The 20,277-nt window shown below is 35.0% G+C and overlaps 1 protein-coding gene and 1 long non-coding RNA gene across 2 annotated transcripts in view; one reads left to right on the forward strand and one right to left on the reverse strand.

The window, feature by feature from the left end:
* LOC140160496 (TBC1 domain family member 1-like) overlaps positions 1-20,263 on the reverse strand; it is a 110,188-nt gene extending 89,925 nt beyond the window's left edge. The window contains 2 exon segments of the mRNA XM_072183730.1: positions 1,616-1,714; positions 20,099-20,263. Of these exon segments, the coding sequence (XP_072039831.1) occupies positions 1,616-1,714; positions 20,099-20,200 (201 nt within the window). The 5' untranslated portion in view covers positions 20,201-20,263.
* LOC140160493 (uncharacterized) lies at positions 7,824-11,763 on the forward strand. Its single transcript, XR_011859983.1, has 3 exons — positions 7,824-7,837; positions 10,531-10,589; positions 11,270-11,763. It is a non-coding gene; the product is annotated as an uncharacterized lncRNA (long non-coding RNA).
* Positions 20,264-20,277: the final 14 nt, after the last annotated feature.

Genomic DNA, 20,277 nt, shown 5'->3' on the forward strand with positions numbered 1-20,277 from the left:
ACTATTCAACATATTAATTTATATATTTTTATACAAGCACCAGCAAAGATCAAAGTTAAGTTTCTTACATATGAATTTGTGCAAGATGAACATACCCAATTTGATACTCACCTCACAAAACATGATAAAAGTATGCACTGTATGTGTTTCTAGTTTTTCAGATTTTTATTAATTTTCAAAAATCTAATTGTCTGAAAAATAATCAATTGCGAAGCTGAAGATTCATATTCTTTGTTCTTTCATTCCAAGGTTATCACGCTCAGATTATTTTTTTAAGTCAATATTTTTTATTTAATTAATATGCTAAGCCGCTGCATCAGATGCATAAAGCAACAACCACACTAATTAAGTACCTGTGTAATAATCACTCAGATCTTGAAATTGAATCAAAGCTTGTGTACATACAAACACTATAAAGTGCATTCCAATTGAATATACTGATATTAACCTTCAGGGTTACTTGTGACGTACGTAGTCAACTTCCATCAGATAAACAAATCTCTTGTTTTCCAATTGTCATCTATCTGTATCACTGTACTCTTTGAGATGGACACCGCTAATTCATCAAGCAAGATGGTTGAATAACAGTTCAGTGTGTCTGTTGTGTGTGGCGTGTGGGGGGGGCATATAAAAGGGTGAACTTTTTGTGTATGTGTAATTCATTAGTTTTACTCAAACCCGAGGACTTCATAACAATTGGGGACATCTCAAATTGTACAATTTATACTTCCCTAATCCATATGTCCCCAATTTACACAAAACATGTACTCAGTTTGGTGCCAATGAAAATATGTGATAATGTCCCCATTTGTCAGTGTTTGGCTGTGTTTCCCTGGTTGACATAAAACACAAGTCACAGGGTGCGTCATGTGCGTGTGTAGAGTCCTGGCTCTAAATTTCTTACAATACATGTAAATGAAATGAATTATTTTAACTTATTACCCCATCCCATGAAATTTCCAAATTCAATTTAATTTGATACAAACTCCCTTGTCATTCTGTAATGACGTCAAAGCACCACGTTGCTATCAGCCGCCCACTTCTTCGCTTGTTTAGGTTTTAAAATAAAGTCCATCAATTGTTTGAAAGAAAGCGTGGTCTTAGAATGACCATCAATAGACAGGGTTATCTCTAAACCTTAGTTACAATATGACAAAACAGGAAACAATTGAGTCTGGATCCAAATACAACTGACCAGGTAGGAAGGTGGTGATATGCACAAAATAACCCAATTGTTAGTATGCACGTTGAACTCTACAATAACTGAATCTTTCTTACTATAATTCAGCTAATGTTGTATATATACATGCATGTGTGTAAAAGGTTCCGTCAGTTTTAATCTAAATATCACCAAATTCATACATTTGTAGGAGATCGAGTATTTATAAAAACTGTACAAATTCTAACTATGGTACAATTATTTCCGTTCAGTTACGAGTTGATTTGCTGTGTTTTTGTTAATTTTCGATAAGAAATAAATTACAATCAATCAAATAACCTACAACAACAGCAACAACAATAATGACAACAACAACAACAACAACAACAACAACAACAACAACAACAACAACAACAACAACAACAACAACAATGATAAAAATAACAATAAACTTACCACAGCTTCGGATTCACACTTGAAGACATAACACATATAATTGGAATTATGTGATTTCTCTCGGCAAATGAACCCAAAATATTCCGGTTGCTGAATGCCCTGGATGCAAAAAACAAAACACATAGAAACTGTTATTAGCTAATTCTTATCAATAGCTTGTACTCTCTTCATATCTATATAGCTTAAAGTGTATTTATATAGTGCAGCTTGATATGTTTGGTTATTATTAAAGGTAAAGTGCTCAAACATGTATCGTATGATACCCACATGTAATTAGAGCCCCTCCCCTAATAAGTGCCCTCTACATAATTGTTTCGAGATACAGCTGTATGAGCGTCCTTTTCAATGCACCTGTGTCACATCTGAATAAAATTACTTCTAAACATTCCACTTAGTTATTATTTTGACTTCATACACACACTGTATTTTGAATGCTTTATATGTATGAAAATTCCCATTTCTAATGTTCATTTCATAATTTAAATAAGCGCCCATGGAAAAAGATTTAAGTGCCTGGGGCGCTGAATAGGTAGTAAGGTACTCAGGCAGTTTAATACAATACTTCAAAATGTTGATGTCAGTATAAGAATATTTTGAGGGGGCACAAATTGTGTGCAACAAAAAATGCAGCAATTTTTCAAGTTATTTTTTAATTATTGAAGTATGAAATATCATCAACACAAAAATTATCTGTTTCTAATAATTAAATAGAATATGGTAGTTGTCAACACACCAAATAAAAACAGATAAATTACTGTCTAGATCATGATGCAATAATTACAATTTTATTAAGTACTGAAATGCAGTTCCGTTTTTCTTTTCTGCTGTACAATATTCTGCCAATACCATCATACAATTCTCTATGTTACTCTTTGCAATTTGGTTTTATTAAATTATGGTAATATATAAGTCTCTACTAGTAATTTATCAAAAAATATTCCAATTACAAGCTCAATTAATTTCACTTTCATGTTGAAGCGGCACATGCACCTATGTGGTGTGATCAAGCAAAATCAGTCTGAAGTCCGGCATATTCAATTTTCATTTTTCTACTTTATTTCTAAAACAATCTTAGGAAAGAGAAAAAATTATTTCCTTTGTTTGACTAAATCTCAAAATCAATATTTCCGACTTCCTACTGATTTTGCTTGATTAAATCACATATATATATATAATAAGATCAAATCAAATGAGTCTGATGGAGCGGAGCATTGATTTTATTTGGGGTATAAAGCTAAAACAAGTATGTCATTTCTTTTGTTTGCATGGAGGGCATAGAAAAGGGCAGGAATAAAGTAATGTAGGATAAATTGGGATGACTTGTAAAATGCAATAAATTGTCACCAAAATTACTGCATTTGTGAATTTGTTTTATATGATGCACAAATTAATGCATCAAAGGCTATTTTTGTATGATGCACAAATTAATGCATCCAAAGGCTATTTTTGTAGCTAGAAAAGCTTCAACCACCCCTAGAAATATTTTAAACAAAATTTCTTACATTTGCTGAAATTGGCTCATTAGTTCCCAAAGAGGGAACATTATTTCCATGGCCTGTATGCAGCATAGCTTGCATAATGTTGATGCTGGCTTCATTCAAATCTAACATTCAAAATTCATAATTTAACATTGTGTAATTCACAATGTAGAAATCATAGCTTGACATGCGAGACTCATTTTCTCTTATTATTTTATTACATTGATAGCACTACATGTGTCTTCCTTTTAATATAAATTTTATTGGGCAAAATAATAACGGAGAGTATTAATTATATTAATGTAGACAGTACACCAACATTTTATGTTTTTTCTTATGGCCGAGAACTTTTTCTCTAATTACTAATTACATCAACTTCCACTTAACGACAAATTAGAAACCTCCATGATCGTGCAATACTGGAACAATCAAAAACATTTCCAACTCCCTTTGGCGATGCAATTATCAAACTTATGTAAATACTGTAATTCTAGCTTTTACAACATGCCATTTACAGGTACACACTTGTAGCCTAATGATGTGATTTTGAATTGCAAAGTATCGCTCATTTCTCATGGGCGGGCTAAAAGGCTTTGAAATTCAAGCCGGCATAATTTTGAAGTTGGTGAGAAAAATGCTGTGTAATGAATGAAGCAATTTATGCCAATACATGTTTTTCGTGTTAAAAAAATTTGGCGTACATTGATTATGCTTACCTGGAATAAATTTGATACCAACCTTTGTAATTAAGTTAGATTAGAGAAAAAATGAAGTGATGCAGAAATGGAATCACCTTGGGTTATAGGCCTACATGTATACATATATGCCCCGGTTATCTGGAGTATTATCTGGAATACTAATTTCATTATTTTACATACTTTTCTTTGGCAAATACGCAGTGTTTCAAAGGATTCATTTGGGATGATGTTGAACTTTTGGAATGATGAGCTGATGGTTAGCATTGAGATTAGCAAAAAGATTGAAAGACATTGGTTTTGATTAGCATTAGGTTTATAGGCCACACAAAGGTTTGTCTGAGCAGAAACATGCGCACTATATGCTAGTAGTAATAAAGTATTGCGTTTTACCGATTTTTAACTATTCTGCTTATTTTAAATTCATAATTTTAAGTTTTCTTGGAAATAGACCTACATGTATAAAAGAAAATTTTATTTTCAGAACAGCTGTTTGTAATGCAGAAAAAACACAACAATAAATGTAGCATGGAATCCCCCGCTAGAGCAGTTCTTTTGGGGTGAACCATACCTGCCTGGTTATCAAATTAATCAGTGACAAGGTTACAAAGGTGTAGCAAGCGGGTGGACAGGGTGGCCGGAAGTCCATGGGCCGAGGGGTTCAGGGACTCAGAGTAATAGCAAAAATGAAATGGGTTAGGGATAGGGTTAATATTAAAGCAGATGTTAAAATGACCCCACTCTGCTCCTTGTCCATGGGCCCCTGAGGCACTTGCTACACCCCTGCAAGGTTATCTCTGAATTTGACAGGTGCTAATTGATGCAATAACATTAAAACATCACCTGTCAAATTCAGAGATAACCTTGTCACTGATTAATTTGATAACCAGGCAGGTTTGGATCACCCCAGAAGAACTGCTGTGGCAGGGCTTCCTCTTTAACAGTACTTACACACTAGAGTATTATTGCATTAGGGTGGATTCCAAAACTGTCTTTCTAAAAAAGAATGAGTTGTGTTTGTGGTCTTAAAATAATGTCTCCCTATATTAATGCTGTATAAAGGTAAATATTATTGTGTTCATACTCATGAACCTGCCCCTGGTACTTACTTTGTGTCATAAATATCATGAGGTGGTTGTATTGGTGACATGACATACAATAACCAAAATGGTCTCATTTTAAATAGCACATCCATTAACTCCATTCAAAAATCATTGATCAAAATTTGACCTCAACCTGTGGAGGATGATATTTAGTACCCAATACATTCAAAGGTCAATCCATGACTGAATAGACATTGGGGTCAAAGAACTGCGGCACGACAGATGAGCATGTTCGAGATCCTCACAGGTATGTTTATATTCTGCTAAAGGTCACATGATGTATGGATTTCCAAACTGCTGCTAGCATCAAACACATACTGAATATTATTTTTATAAACCAGTTCCTTAAAATATTTCCTATGCTGTAAAAATAAAGAATTTTCACTTTGAATCTACATTTTTGTAACTTCGGAATTATTTTACATCAGTAAACAAACAACGTTTTTACCACAAATGTCAACTGGATGTTTAAATTTAGTTCTGCGAGCAAAATTTGATATTTTATATTCCTGGATTTACAGAGTGGCTGCACTCCCATAATAGTGCAATTTATTGTTCAAATACACCTACATATTTAGAGGCCTATAAGTCATTTCAAGCAAATTTGGTCAGACTATATAGTTCTTCAAGGGGTTCATGTTCGTCTTCCTTCCCAAAACCACAAGATTGACAAATGTTCTACACACTATGATATTAGGAGCACTATGAATTGAGCCTGGGGGCGGGGTGGGGGTGGCACTCACTAAAAATGGGTGATGGGGATGTGTGGCCCAATGACCCCTTTTGTTTGACTAAACTCCCTCTCACCTAATTACCCCCTTTTTGTTTTCCTATCACCAAAAGACCCTTTTTTTTTTTTTAAATTCTGGGAAAATTCCTGATAATCTCTCACTGAATTTTGTATCAACTTTTATATTTTGACCCAAAAATTTCCCCATTCTCACTGAATGACCCCCTTTTTTTTGGTAAGATTTTAGTCTCAGGGAAAGACCCCTTTTTTTTTTTTTTTTCACTGAAAGACCCTCCTTTTTTTGTTGTCTAGGCTATCACCGAAAGACCCCTAGTTTGAACTGCTGTCCGCACATCCCGTCACTTCCAAAGTCAAGTGCCCAGCCCCCGAATTGAGCTTATATAATTTGGTTCACCACCTCAAGTTCGGTAGTGATGTTGATGCTTTTTCGCGGTTGCGCTGCAAGCGTGCCAACAAACCGCCTCTGTACCAGGGCGTGTACACTCAGCGCGTTTAACTTTATGCACGCGATGCGATACTCCAGCAAGCTGTGTTTTTTTTTTCTTTTGTGTAATAAGTTCAACCATGTAACTAGAGCGATAACCCCACCATAGCTGAACCATGTGGCTTCGGCAGTATATTGTGGTAGGCCTATACCACTGTCACCTGGAGTCTGTAATGAACATAATCTCGAAATGCTACGAAGGTATGACGGCCAAGTGGTGTTAATGAAAGGAAAAGTAATAAACTAGAGCAACTGTGCCCTTTGCAAGGGCACAAGGTAAGTTAGGCAGATGACTGTGACGATCTGATCAAGCAGCAATACTGTGCTGGATAGTATTAATTTTAATAAGACTGTTTCATTAATTGCCGTTTTAATATACCTTGATCGTGGAAAGCTAGCATTTTGAAAACTTGAATTTTGACCTCTGTATGACCCCCTTAATGACCTTAAATGAATTTTAAAATATTTAAAACATGTTAAGAATGTCATAAGGATCATTATTTAAATTTCAGCTCAACCAGAGCATTTTGGAAAACTTGACCTTTGACCCCTTAATGACCTTAAATGAATCTTAAAATGTTTTTAAAATGTTTAGAATGTCATAAGGATCATAGCATTTAAATTTCAGCTCAATTGGAGCATTAAAAAAAAACTTGACCTTTGACCCCTTTATGACCCCTTAATGACCTTAAATAAATTTTAAAATGTTTTAAACATGTTTAGAATGTCATACGGATCATTGCATTTAAGTTTAAGCTCAATCGGAGCATTTTCGGTTAAAATGACCTTTTTTGACCCCTGTGACCCCTGGACAACCTCTGACGTTTGGAAATATTATTATTGTATTCTTTATGTTTTCCTCTTTCATATGACACCACTCATGGGCTCATACCTTCGTGGCATTTAGAGATATGTCCATTTCAGACCAAAAGGTTGCCGAGTAAGGAAGTAAGGAAGTAAGGAAGTAACATAGACTACTATAGGCTGAGACCATTTCATGGTTCAGCAAAAATATGTCCAGTGGGTCACTTTTGCACGGAAATGCCCATATATTGTTCATATGGGTCTGGTGGATAGATTATGAAAGTTACTTTTATGGATAGTGTAAATTCATAGACTTTTAAACAGATATCTTTGCTGTATAGAATAATTAAGTTCTTAGTTCTCGCATTATGTTTAACATGAACGCATTATCGCTTGCGATCATTGAGGATCTGCAAGGGTGCCGCTGTTGCATGTGGATGTGCACACTGTCTTATATGACTATCCACTATCGTGTCATAAATAGAGCGGTTACCGCACCATAGCTGAACCATGGGGCTTTGGCAGTATATTGTGGTACATGTATATATATCACCCCTTTATGACCCCTTAATGACCTTAAATGAATATTAAATTATTTTAAACATGTTTAGAATGTCATAAGTAGTACGACGTCCAACTCGCGATTTGACCGTTAAAGGTCAAGTTTTTACGATGCGAACTTCGCATTGACGAACTGAGCCCTCGTGGGTATCAAGATCGATATATTTTCGCGTCATAAGCGGGTTTACTTCTCTAATCGATTCTAAAAGGTCAGATTGATTGTTTTAAACCGGGTTTGGTTTAAAATAAACCTAGTTATAGGAACTTTCTTAATATATATCTGGGATTAACCTTGCTAATCCGGTTAGGAAAATATCATCCCCAGCAGCGGCCCTTGACTGTACTGGTAAGTGGTATTTTACGATTGTTTACGCTAAGTTGATTAGAATATTTCTTGTCTTATCCCTGTGAGCCTAAATTACATGCATGCATTTGTTTCATTAGTATTTTAGGCAACTTTTGATTGTAAAACCGTTAATGAGCAAGATACGGATTGTAGAGAAAAAGTGTCTCAAAATTGGAGCAAAATTCGCACACGCGTGCATGACATGTGCGCTATGATATGCTCTTTCACATGTGTTGTCAGTGCACGAATATGGCGATTCGCCGAACAACGATTGTACTGTAACATGATTGGTAAGCTTATACATGTATTAAATAAATAGCCATAAACTCACTGCTGCATTACATCAGGTATTGTCATGATTGTTTATTCGTAATTTACAATGCTGATCCTGATGGCCATTATGTCAATTTTTCGATAATTCTGTCGGGTCAATGACAAGTTCTGAATGTCGAATGTCAATCAAACTCAAACAAATTCAACATATTTATACCAATTCATGAATTACCATGTCCATGTATTATGATACGAGACAAGATCCCAGCATAGCATTCAGCTGCTATGACCTAAATCCTAATTTTACTGACTTTTCATTTGGTTTGCTCTTGCCGTCTTGGACTTCATGACTTGGTACAATATTCGAGAAATCTACAATGTATCTACATGTACTGTCAAGTGACGTGTGTACAACTCCTGTTACTTTCGTGATTCGGTGACCGTTTGTAATACAAGTAGACAATTCAATTCATTCAATCGTCACCAATTTTCAAATATATTAAATTTAAAACAATTCTTTGTGAAGTTATCGAAATAACGTTTTTGACTGTTTTAATTATGTTTTCATTATAAATGTCACAAAGTATTAAAGGCCTATTCAGTGATCCCAGCGAAAGTGTAAAAAATTAAAATTGTTTATAAATTGCTTTAAAAGTGAAGGATAAGGCATTCAAATTGTCATTTGGTATTTTTGAAATGAAAAATTTTGCAAAAAACAAAAAGCAAACAGCAATATTGAAGAAGTTGAAGCCCCATTCAAATACATGTAGCTAATTTCTGTACTGAGAGTACAGAAATTACAGATTCATGTAAATGCCTTTATTTTGTCGTAAATACACAGCTTTCGGTTGAACCACTAGCAGGCTATGTCACTATGTCAGCACATCTATGACAATGACAAAGGTACCAAAATCTGAATTTTGATGATTTTTACTATCGTCCGGATGAGCAAATCACTGAATAGGCCTTTAATATTGATAATTTACAACCTGTTTAACCTCTCCATATATTCATACATTGCTCACCTGTGTTTTCATATCATATTTTGTTATGAAAATGATTATAATTTATGGAGCAACAATTTCTTTTATTCGGTTGAACTTCAGTAATAATGTAGTAAAACAACTTCTCGGTTGGACTAATTGAAGAGGGCGTGTTGGTTACTTTGCCGTCGCATTCAAGTGTGCTTCATTTTTATTCTAAAATGCTATTGTGGTCGCGTGTATCAGATGAAATTGATACACAATTTGCTGGCGCAAGTTATCAACGTACACTGTATGTATGGCTACTGACGCAAGTTATGGTTACCGATGCATACCAACGCAAACATTTTTTTATTTTTTATTTCGTTCCTAATTTTTGTTTCTTGCGCCAACAATTTTTTTCTTGACAACTTTTAGTTAAAGGAGTCTCGGGCAATCATAACATTCAGGGCTCCCACGGTCCTTGAAAGTCCTTGAATTTGAAAACGCTTTTCAAGGCCTTTAAAGTCCTGAAAACTGCACACAGTCCTTGAAAGTCCTTGCAAATTGGAATTTAAAATATAATTTTGACAAAATTTGGGGAGGAGCTGTCACTTTGTTAATATGTGCCGCATGGAGAGCGATCATGATTTTTGTGTTGTGGTAAGTCCTTGAAAATCGTGCTTTTGGACCTTGAAAGTCCTTGAATTTTAAAAAGGTGCTGGAACCCTGAACATTATTCCTATGTTACAAAAACAATTATCAAGCACGAATCACATGGTTTTATTTAAAACAAACTCAAATTGACCATAAAAGCGAATAAAACAGTCGGCTCTCATCAACATTACGATATTCAAAATTCCCGCTACCGAAATTGTGTAAGTGCAATGACGTAATGGTTATTTGTGTCGTCAGCCTTCATTGTATTTAACTGGGACGTCATTGCACTCGACAATTTCAAGCGCCCGCAGCTCAACTTCTTTATTAGGCAAAACATTTTTTTTTTTTGTTGTGTTGCCCTCAAGTGGGAAAAATTGAAATTTGGGTCGGTCGGTCGATTATCCTTCTTTTTTTTTTTTTTATTGTTTTCTGTTTTTAAAAATCCCCACATATTAAATAATTCTTTTTCCATTAGGGAGATTTGTCAATTTTGACTAATCTGGATACTTGTTAGATTATCAATTTAAGACTAGTCTTTCAATAAAATATAATTCTGTAACTTTATTAAATTTAGGCCTGTTTTTGGTACTTTTTGCCCAATTTCACACGCATTGTCAGTTTGTTTTTAGGAAAGTGCAGTCTCATGCCTGATGTATGTAGCCAAATGTTATGAATTTAACAAGTCATCAAGAGGAGCTATAAATCACTCTTGCAAATGCAACTGAAGAGGAGCTGTACTGTAGAAAATGCTGTTCCTGATTGTGCCTGATTAATTTATTTGTTGCATTATGCTTTCAGACTTCAGAGGAACTGTTGTTGAATAACGGGGTGTGCCCAACTGAGAAGTGCCGGAGAAGGTATGTATACTTTACAATGCAATATATTTTTCTAATGTTTGCTGCATGTATACATTGACTGTCAAAATTCTGTCCTGATAATTGATTCACACCAACATTGCAACAGCAACTTGCTTTCTTCAGCTGTTGAAATTTAAAATATAAAACTGCATTAAATTGTGTTTTGTTATATTGCAAGTCCATATAATACTGAAAACTTTTCATACAAGTATGATATTGTAATGTAATTTGTAATATTGTAATGTAATTTGTGTAAGGTAAGTATGTAAAGTAAGGTAATGTAAATATTGTAAGGTAAATTGTAGGTCAAGACTTCTACTAATGCACAGCTGTTTCAATTTAAATTCCCTTTAAATCATGGCACCAAAATCTTCCTGTGACAAAAGCCACCCCGACCGTACAGATTTGCTACAGAAGACCATTTGTTTGATAATGGCAACCATTTTCTTTGTTGTATAACTGCAAGCTTTAATCATTGTTGAATAACTGCAAGCAAGTGCATGCGGTAGGAGATAGATTCTAGTCACTCGGATCTTCACAAGTTGCATTGATTTGTGGAAGCCCCACAAGAAACAAACTGGGAAGTTGGTATGCATGGAGAAAAATGTATCACTGTTAAAAAATAAAAGGTGCAAGGTACTATATTAACCATCTATCTCTGTTTTGTTTTTGTCTTGCAGATGGAAAGGTTTGTACATATGGAGTTCATTTGACTCAACACAATTTAAGGCATAGTGCCATGCTTACAACCTACACATTCGTGGAAACTCATGTTGTGAAGCTGGAGGAATACTGCCTTCCTTTTTATTGATTTGATTTACGGTGGCATGATGACCAATGCTTGCAACCAATGACGTGTGGTGTGAAGCTGGATCAAATGTGCCACCTTTTTATTTGATTCACAATGGTATAAACTATGCCCAATGCTTGCAACCAATAAAGTGATGTGAAGCTTGAGATACAACTATGCCACCTTATTATACTAACCAGTGATTGGAAAATAGCTGCCACACTAGTGAGATGTTTGCAACCAATCACCAATGGTGTGAAGCTGGATACAAATATATCATGATCAAGGAATATGAGTCTAAAGTTAATTTTTTATTAGTTCCGCAGTCCAGGAAATGCAGATACGCACTGGTGAATTGCGATCGCGTAGAAGGGACAACTTGACAAGGTCTGTTGATATCAGAATGACATTCTTCGTACTCAGAATTCAATTTGATATGTCTGATGTGCTCTCATATCCCACAAAAAATACTGTCCAAACGCTCATTCCAGAGCCCTTAAGGTCCATATACTCCAAATATTTGATATAGAAGATTCCTTCAACAAGTATTTGTTATGCAATCTATTTCAATTCCCCGGTACATGTAATTCTATCTTTTAACAAAATAATGTTAGTTGACCGAAAATCAAAATTTATGTTGGTTGATTGATATATATTATTGATTTTACATAATCAAACATTCATTATAAATTAAACCTTTGGCTGCAATAGAATAGGATTTTATTAAATAACAAATACAATGTTGCATCAAATATTCTATGTCAAATAAAAAGTAATTGTTAAATTTATTGTTTGTCTTTCAAAATTTATTTAGTGATAATTACAAATATTTATTATTATTTTTGTGTATAATGTACTTTATGAGATTATATACCGTACTGACTGGTATAGTCCCACCCCGTTTTGGGGTGAACATTTTTCAAAATTGGGGTGGGACTATACTCAATTTCGATTTTTTTTTTTTTTTTTTTTTTGGTTTTGGAGTGTCCCTGGACCTAAACCTAAATGGTAAAGATCATTAATGGTTGATAAAAAAAAAAAAATTCAAAATTTAAAAATTTTAATTGTAGGCCTATGTGTTTTGAATAAATTTGTATACAAATTCAATGCATTTTGAATTCATAATAGAGTATGACATGAGTACAAATTTATTCAAAACATATAGGCCTAAATTTTTTTTTAATCAACCATGAATGATCCTAACATTTAGCTCCAGGTCCAGGTACACTCCAAAACCGAAAATATTTCTCAGAATTTTTTGAAACTTTGGGGTGGGACTTTACTCGAAGGTGGGACTATACTCGCGTCAGTACGGTAATTTATGTTGCAAAATACAGGAAACTTGTTAACACGAAATTGCTGGGGCTAATGAATTAAGTTTGTGGCATCATGAGTTTATTTATAAACTTGAGACTCTAAAATCACTGTTATCAGACATTTTGGTTAAGAGTGTGTTAACAAGTTTCCACTGTATAAAAACTTTTCAGATCTATTGTTTTATATATTATTAGAATTAATTTCACTTGCACATTAGTCTTGTTATTACTAATATATAATTTACACTAACAAATCATAAAGAATCATACGTGCCAAATTAAGTTATATGATTTGAAAGCTCTCAATTTTTGGTTTGATTTATTTCAGAAATTCATTAAACAAAATTAATTTAATACCTTATTATACATGTATATAGCTAATTTCTTTAGGCAAATGCATTTTTTAAATTTCAGAATCCAAAATCCATTCCATATAAGAATTTTTTAAATCAATTTGAAGTGCTGGAATACAATACAATGTTTACACCAAATTGTGGTTTCATCAAATTACAAATCCCTAAATATCTAAATGAGAGCAAGGAGTAATTTAGAAATGGAGAGGGGTGGGATGGTAAAACAGGAATGGGAAGGAATGGTAAGACTAGAGGGGGATCAATGGGTAGGGATGGTAAGACAGGAAAATAGTGAGGAATGGTACGACGAATGGGGAGGGATGCTGCAACAGGAATGGGGAGGGATGGTGTGACAGGAATGGGTAGGGATGGTACGACAGGGATGGTACGATAGGAATGGGGAGGGATGGTGTGACAGGAATGGGTAGGGATGGTACGACAGGGATGGGTAGGGATGGTACGACAGGAATGGGGAGGGATGGTGTGACAGGAATGGGTAGGGATGGTACGACAGGGATGGGTAGGGATGGTACGACAGGGATGGTACGACAGGAATGGGGAGGGATGGTAAGACAGTAATCAATGGAAATGGATTGTAAGATAGAAATGGAGAAGGGTAATATAGAAATGGAGAGGGGGTAAGACACAATTCACCTTTCGGGAAATACCATAAGCCTTTGTGGGTAGACCTCTGATGTTGTCATGCCGATGTACACATTGTTACTGCGCACTTCATGGCTTTCAAATGCACAGTAACGATGTTCGCTAAATGATGTACACATTGGCGTGGTGTCAAAGGACCACATCTCAGGTCTACATGCAAAGGCTTATGGGATTGACCAAAAATGTGAATTGGATAGGTGTACATGGAGGGTATGACAATGAAGACTCATTTCAGAAAAAGTGTTTGTTTTATATGTGGTGCATAATTGTGGTATTAAATGGCATGTGTATGCAATCTAAAGAATTGAAATGTATTGTTACATAAATAATGATGACTTGTGTAACCCTTATCTTCAGATATGGTACTTGAATTTGTGCTTTTTTTGTAGTACAAACTTTTGTTGATACAATGTGGTGCATAATGGTGCATGGTGGTATGAAAAATGGTGAATGGCTTGTAGATGATATGACGATTTATGATACCGTCATCTTCAGTAAAATGGTACTTGAATTTGTGCTGTTATGTCGTACAGACTGTTTGTTTACAATGTGGTGCATGGTGGTATTAAAATGGTGAATGGCTTGTGTATTATGCAAATGCAAAGAATTGTAATGTATTGTTAATACAAAGTGAAATGTAAATGTATAAGAACATGTCCCTGGCATAGCGGGTGGTCAAGAGCATGAACCATTGATATGAATGATACAATTACCTCAAAGAATTGGAATGGTATTAGTCATCAAATGGAGACATGCTAAAACCCAAAATACATTTGTATTTTTGAAAATGTGCTACTTGAATTCAAATGACATAAACTGTCATGATAGAGTGAATTTTAAGTGATAAGTGTAATGTTTAATGTAGGTGACTGACCCATGTTGTGGTAAATAAAATGGCTGTGAAGAACTCATATAGTTGTTAAGAAATTTGTGACAAATTTCTGTTTGATACTAAAATAAAATGTGATTAGAAAATATTTGAACCAATGTGTGTTTTGTTAGCTGTAGTTGTGATTGACCAAGAGCAGGAGATGTAATTCCGATCCAGCAAATGTCCTGATGAGGCTAAACTATAAAAAAAAAAGCTATGTCTCAAAGCAATTGGCAGTTCCAAACACGAATGCGGTTGTTTTTTTAAGATTTTTTTTTAAAGATTTAAAAAAAAAATTTGAATTAATTAATATGTCATTTGCTAGTGTTCTTTTTACTTAAAAGTACACAGCATAAAATTTAGGTTCTTTTACACAAAAAAAAACGGCAAAAAACTATAAAAAAAGGAAACAAAAAATTATTTTGTCATTTCAACCGAAATGGACATGCTAAGAAAAACAAAATTTGCATGGGCGCTTTGAGACGGGACTTTTTTTAACCTATGTATGAACCAAAAGTGAGTCATCAAATTTTTTTTGGTGAGGGCTCATTCCAGGCCTTGGGACTCGCTGGATATGATTGAGGGGGGGGCACTATTTTTAAATAGAATTTGTCAAATTTTGATTCCAATGAGGAGGGGCATGCCACGCCCTATAAGACTGTGCCACAGAGTCCATCTCAATCTCATCCGAGCAAGCACAGGCCATTTGTGTATTCTTCTATCTGCAATCCAGTCCCAGTCGGTCCAGAGGCCGAAAACTAGAGTACAACCGGAGGCCCGCGAGACTGTATACAGCAAAAGTATAATGACATGTTGATCATCCAAATTCAAAATCACTGTAAAAAAGGCCACCAAATTTTAGGATCCGATCGGACTCATTATGTTTTGATGAATCCAAGTGTGTGAAAATATCGGAGCCAAAACATAATAATGATAAAATTAGATGCTTTCGCCCAATATTTATTGGTCTTGCTATGATTTTTAAAATATTGTACTCGACCATAGCTCTACCAATAGATATGGGCTCAATCGATCAATTTTATATCATTACTTGCCGGGTTCATCAAGTACCATCCCCCGAGTCCAATATGCTTCCTCCCAGCTATTCCCCAAGTGGGTTCATATCTGTCCTTCATAGAAATAGTGGGTACTCGTTATGAAGGGGCTTTTGGCATGATAGGCCTATTATCACTTCTACTAAATGCTGCTACTCATCAAAGCCTGTTCAGCATCCGTAGGCTACCTGTGAATGTCATCTGATAGGCATATTTGAGTTAATAGTGAAAACGAGGAATTTTAATTTTGCGGATATTGAAAACAGCATTCAGCGGAAATTCACTAAACTGTAATTTAGAAGTCTCTTCATAATAAATAAATACTTCAAATCTAACATTTCTGCTCGGGATACGTTTTGTTTATTTACATAGTTTGGGAATCCCGAATCGGTATTCCCCATAACGTAGCCAACCTCGCTGATTTGACTGTTTTAAGTTATTTACGAAAATGTGAAATAAACAATGATTTTGATAGGTAAAATAAAAAATAAATATTTTTCATGTAAAAATATTTAATTCTATCATTTCTTTATGAACGTAAGTGAGAATTTGAATTTATTGGAACATTTAAGATGGGGATGCGTGACCAAGGTCATAGAGGCTACGCCGCAACTCAAACTTCCGCGAATCTCCGTCTGGCGCACGGGTTTCCGAATTTTGCACTGCTTAATCTTCGCACGTTGATATGATTTATGGCTGTCTTATCCCTGGAGAGTACTTGGAAACTTCATTATAGTGTTTATAATGACAGTGGCTACCTCTGGATTTACTTCAAATTTTTGAGCAAATACGGGAAATATTTAAAAAAAAATTATTAACGCCACGAACATCCAGATTTTAGTGATTTCATGACATGACTTGCAGCCAAAACACGGCGATTTTTTCCGATATAATCATCTCGAAATTCCTCCTGAATACATTTAAGACAAGCATTGGAATGATATTTCACAATATAGGTAAGCAGTTTTGTAACAGGTCTTCCGATTTTGAAAGGAATTCACTGTGTTTGTGCCTTGGTGCATTATAAAATTTGCGACAGTAAAATTTAAACAATTTAAAAATGTGAAGGGCGCCATCATAGCTAATAAATCGCCGAGGTCACTCAATGGACGTCGTACTATAAGGAACATTGCATTTAAATTTCAGCTCAATTGGAGCATTTTGAAAACTTGACCTTTGACCCCTTTATTGACCCCTTAATGACCTTAAATGAATTTTAAAATATTTTAAACATGTTTAGAATGTCTTAAAGATCATTGCATTTAAATATCAGTTCAATTGGAGCATTTCTGGAAACTTGACCTTTGACCCCTTTATGACCCCTTAATGACCTTAAATGAATATTTTAAACATGTTTAGAATGTCATAAGGATCATTGCATATAAATATCAGCTTAATTGGAGCATTTTTGGTTAAAATTACCTTTTTTGACCCCTGTGACCCCTTGGATGACCTCTGACGTTAGGAAATATTTTTATCATATTCTTTACTTCTTTCTCTTTCATATGACACCACTTGGGGGTTCATACCTTCGTGGCATTTAAAGATATGTCCATTTTAGACCAAATGGTTGGTAAGTAAGTAAGTAAGTAAGCAAGTAAGTAAGTAAGTAAGCAAGTAAGTAAGTAAGGGACATACACTAATATAGGCTGATACCATTTCATGGTTCAGCAAAAATAAGAGAAAAAGAAAATGTAATTTAAAGGAAAAATGTGAAAACAAAGGTGTGGGTTTTTTAAACGTTATCTTAAACTTTTGTTGTGTGATAGTTTGATGGTTAGTCACTCTTGACACCCCTGGCCCTGCGTATATATGTTAGTTAAAAGTTGCTTTTAAGATACATAGTTGGAACTTGGTTTGTGTTCACACTATGCCTGTTTTGCCCCGGGTCCCAAGTACAACCCAGGTCAGAACAGTTTTTGATAATAAGGGTGAACAGAAAATAACCTAAAAGAAAGACACCTATTGATTGCTCTTGGGTCCATTTTCTACAGGTAACAATTTTTGAGATACCCTGTATATATTAAGAGAAGCAAGAGCTATATGCAAACCACTGCTAACATTTGTGGTAGTAAGGTAATATGTAAGATAGTAAGCCACATAAGTAAGGTATGTTACTATTTTCAGCCTTTTCAATCACATCGTATAATAGTAACTTTAATAAGAATTCTATTTTACTTGAAGCGCTGCACATATCCCTCGCAACCTTTTAGTAAATTTACCCTGAACATTTGCGCATATATCTGTAGAATGGTGTACACCCACAGACCGGAGATTGAAGACAATGTATCTATAGAACTTAATACCGAGGAGACATTTCTCCATTAATACTGCCTGTGTATAACAAGGAGAGACTGTATAAACTGTGTGGATTTCATTCTCTTATTATGTAGGCAGCGAGTATAGAGACAGTAATTAAACACTGACTGATATGCAATGAACCAGGGAGAGTATATTATCCATGACAATGTCCTCCATCTCTCATTTAAAGTAATTTTCACAAAGATGCATTGATTGGTTAGGATATTCTAGTTGAAATACATACACCCCCTATTGGAAGACATGACTTTTAACAGGGGGTGTAGATTTCAAATGGAGTCACCCATTCAGGTAACCCCATTTAGATGAAATTCACACTCCCTGAATGGGAGATTAAGGTCATGTCTTCCAAAAGGGGTTGTATTTCAACTCAACAGCCCATTGATTGCTCGTGATTACACGCATGTTCCTGTAAGTTTAAGCTTTTCGTTTCATTTCTAAATTGTGACATTGCAAAACTTTGACCTATATTCTCACATCCTACATATATCACAATATTTTTGTGAAAAATATATCAAATAACAGTATGTTAGCACAGATATTGGAACATTAGTGTCACTCGGTGATGCAAACTTTTATTTAAAAAATATCATATTTAAAAACTATGAATTAGATAAATCTGCACCACTAAATGATATAGTTATTTTTAATATTTTACAGTAACAACTGACTAAACCTAAATTCTAATCAAATGCTAATTATTACGCTCATTATTACTAAGTACAAGATCCTAACATGTTCATAGTTCATTCATATCTAAGTGGGAAAAGCATCAGCTGATCCAGTAAAGTGCTGCTCCAACCACAAAAAACACTTGTTAAAAAACCCTACCCCCTTAACCTAAATGCCGATGTACTTGTAGTCATGAAAAAATTTTGTCCCAAAAATCAAATGTGTTCAATATACTGTTCATATTACCTGTTGGCCCTACATTTTAACTCCAGATTAATTTTAGTTATTTTCAAACCTTTTTCAAAATATGTTTGCACAAAAATCATCAAATTTTTGCCAAATGTTGGTGATATTTTAGGGTCATTTTAGCCTCCAGAAAAAAAATTTTAAAAAAAATCCTGACCGACCATACTTGAAAGCAGGTTGTTGTTTTTTGGCGCCTAACAGACAATTTTTTTCTTTAATTCAGGAAGCTCATCTTTGGCTCTGCATTGACCTTCAAAACCCAGCCACCTGCTACAGGATACACCAGCAGCCGCAACAGAACTTGCAGATATCTTACAAAAGCGATTGTTACAAAGCCTGAATTACATCTACACAGGTTGTTTCTTTGAAATATTAGCTTATTTCTTCATCCACACAAGACAGATACATGTAGGATTAGTTTTGCTTATCGGATGATGCACTGTGCATACAAGGCACTGTAATGCCAGAGATATTCCTTGCTTATTCCTAGCCGTAACCTTTCTCCAATGTTAACATTTTACACATGGGTGGGGAGAATTCCACAATACAGGTCTTTTTGGCAGCAGAAAAATACCCAAACGAAAGGGGGTCGTAAATGAAATCTAGACAATTTTGACACCTTTTATACAAAATTATAGAATATTTGACAATTGTTAAAAATGAAAACATAAAAGGTCTTAAATTGTTCAGACAGTGATCAAATTCCGATCTCAGTTTTATTTAGAAATGTAGAAAATTTGGGTGATGAACCTAACATATTATTTTGCGTTTGGGCGTGAAGGACCAAATGCTGGACTCAATATTGATTGATCAGTAGTGTCTGGGAAAACTGTGTATAGATACACAACACCATGTGTATATCTATCTCTAGAGAGACCTTTTTCCCAGAGAGCACAGCAACTTTTGCTGTCTACAATGTAAACAATGGGCTATTCCATTAAAGATCCACACTACCCCTGTGGAAGATTTAGCCAAAGTCTTCCACAGGGGAGTCTGAATTTGATAGACAGTTGGGTAACTACTATTTGAAATACTCACTCCAGTTATCGTAGATATAGGTAAGGCCATAATACAGAGGAGAATGGGTGTCAAAATAATTAACCTGGACAAATTACATTTGAAAAACATACTCCCCCTGTAGAAGATATTTCCAAAATCTTCCACAGGGGTAGTATGGATTTTAAATGGAATAGCCCAATGGATGCTATTTAAAACTGAACTCACCTGAGAACAAAATGAAATATCTCGAAACTTCTTGGTCAGCATAAATGACTTCTGATCTGGACTGATCAACGTCAACATAGCCTTGCCAATCTGAAACAACATAGTCCGGTTATGTCCCGTTTCTGCTGATATCGTGTCACGAGTTGCACTGTCCGACTCGCACCGTGTTTTCTTGCGCG

Source organism: Amphiura filiformis, chromosome 9 (genome assembly GCF_039555335.1).
Source record: "Amphiura filiformis chromosome 9, Afil_fr2py, whole genome shotgun sequence".
NCBI classification, from domain to species: Eukaryota; Metazoa; Echinodermata; class Ophiuroidea; order Amphilepidida; family Amphiuridae; genus Amphiura; species Amphiura filiformis.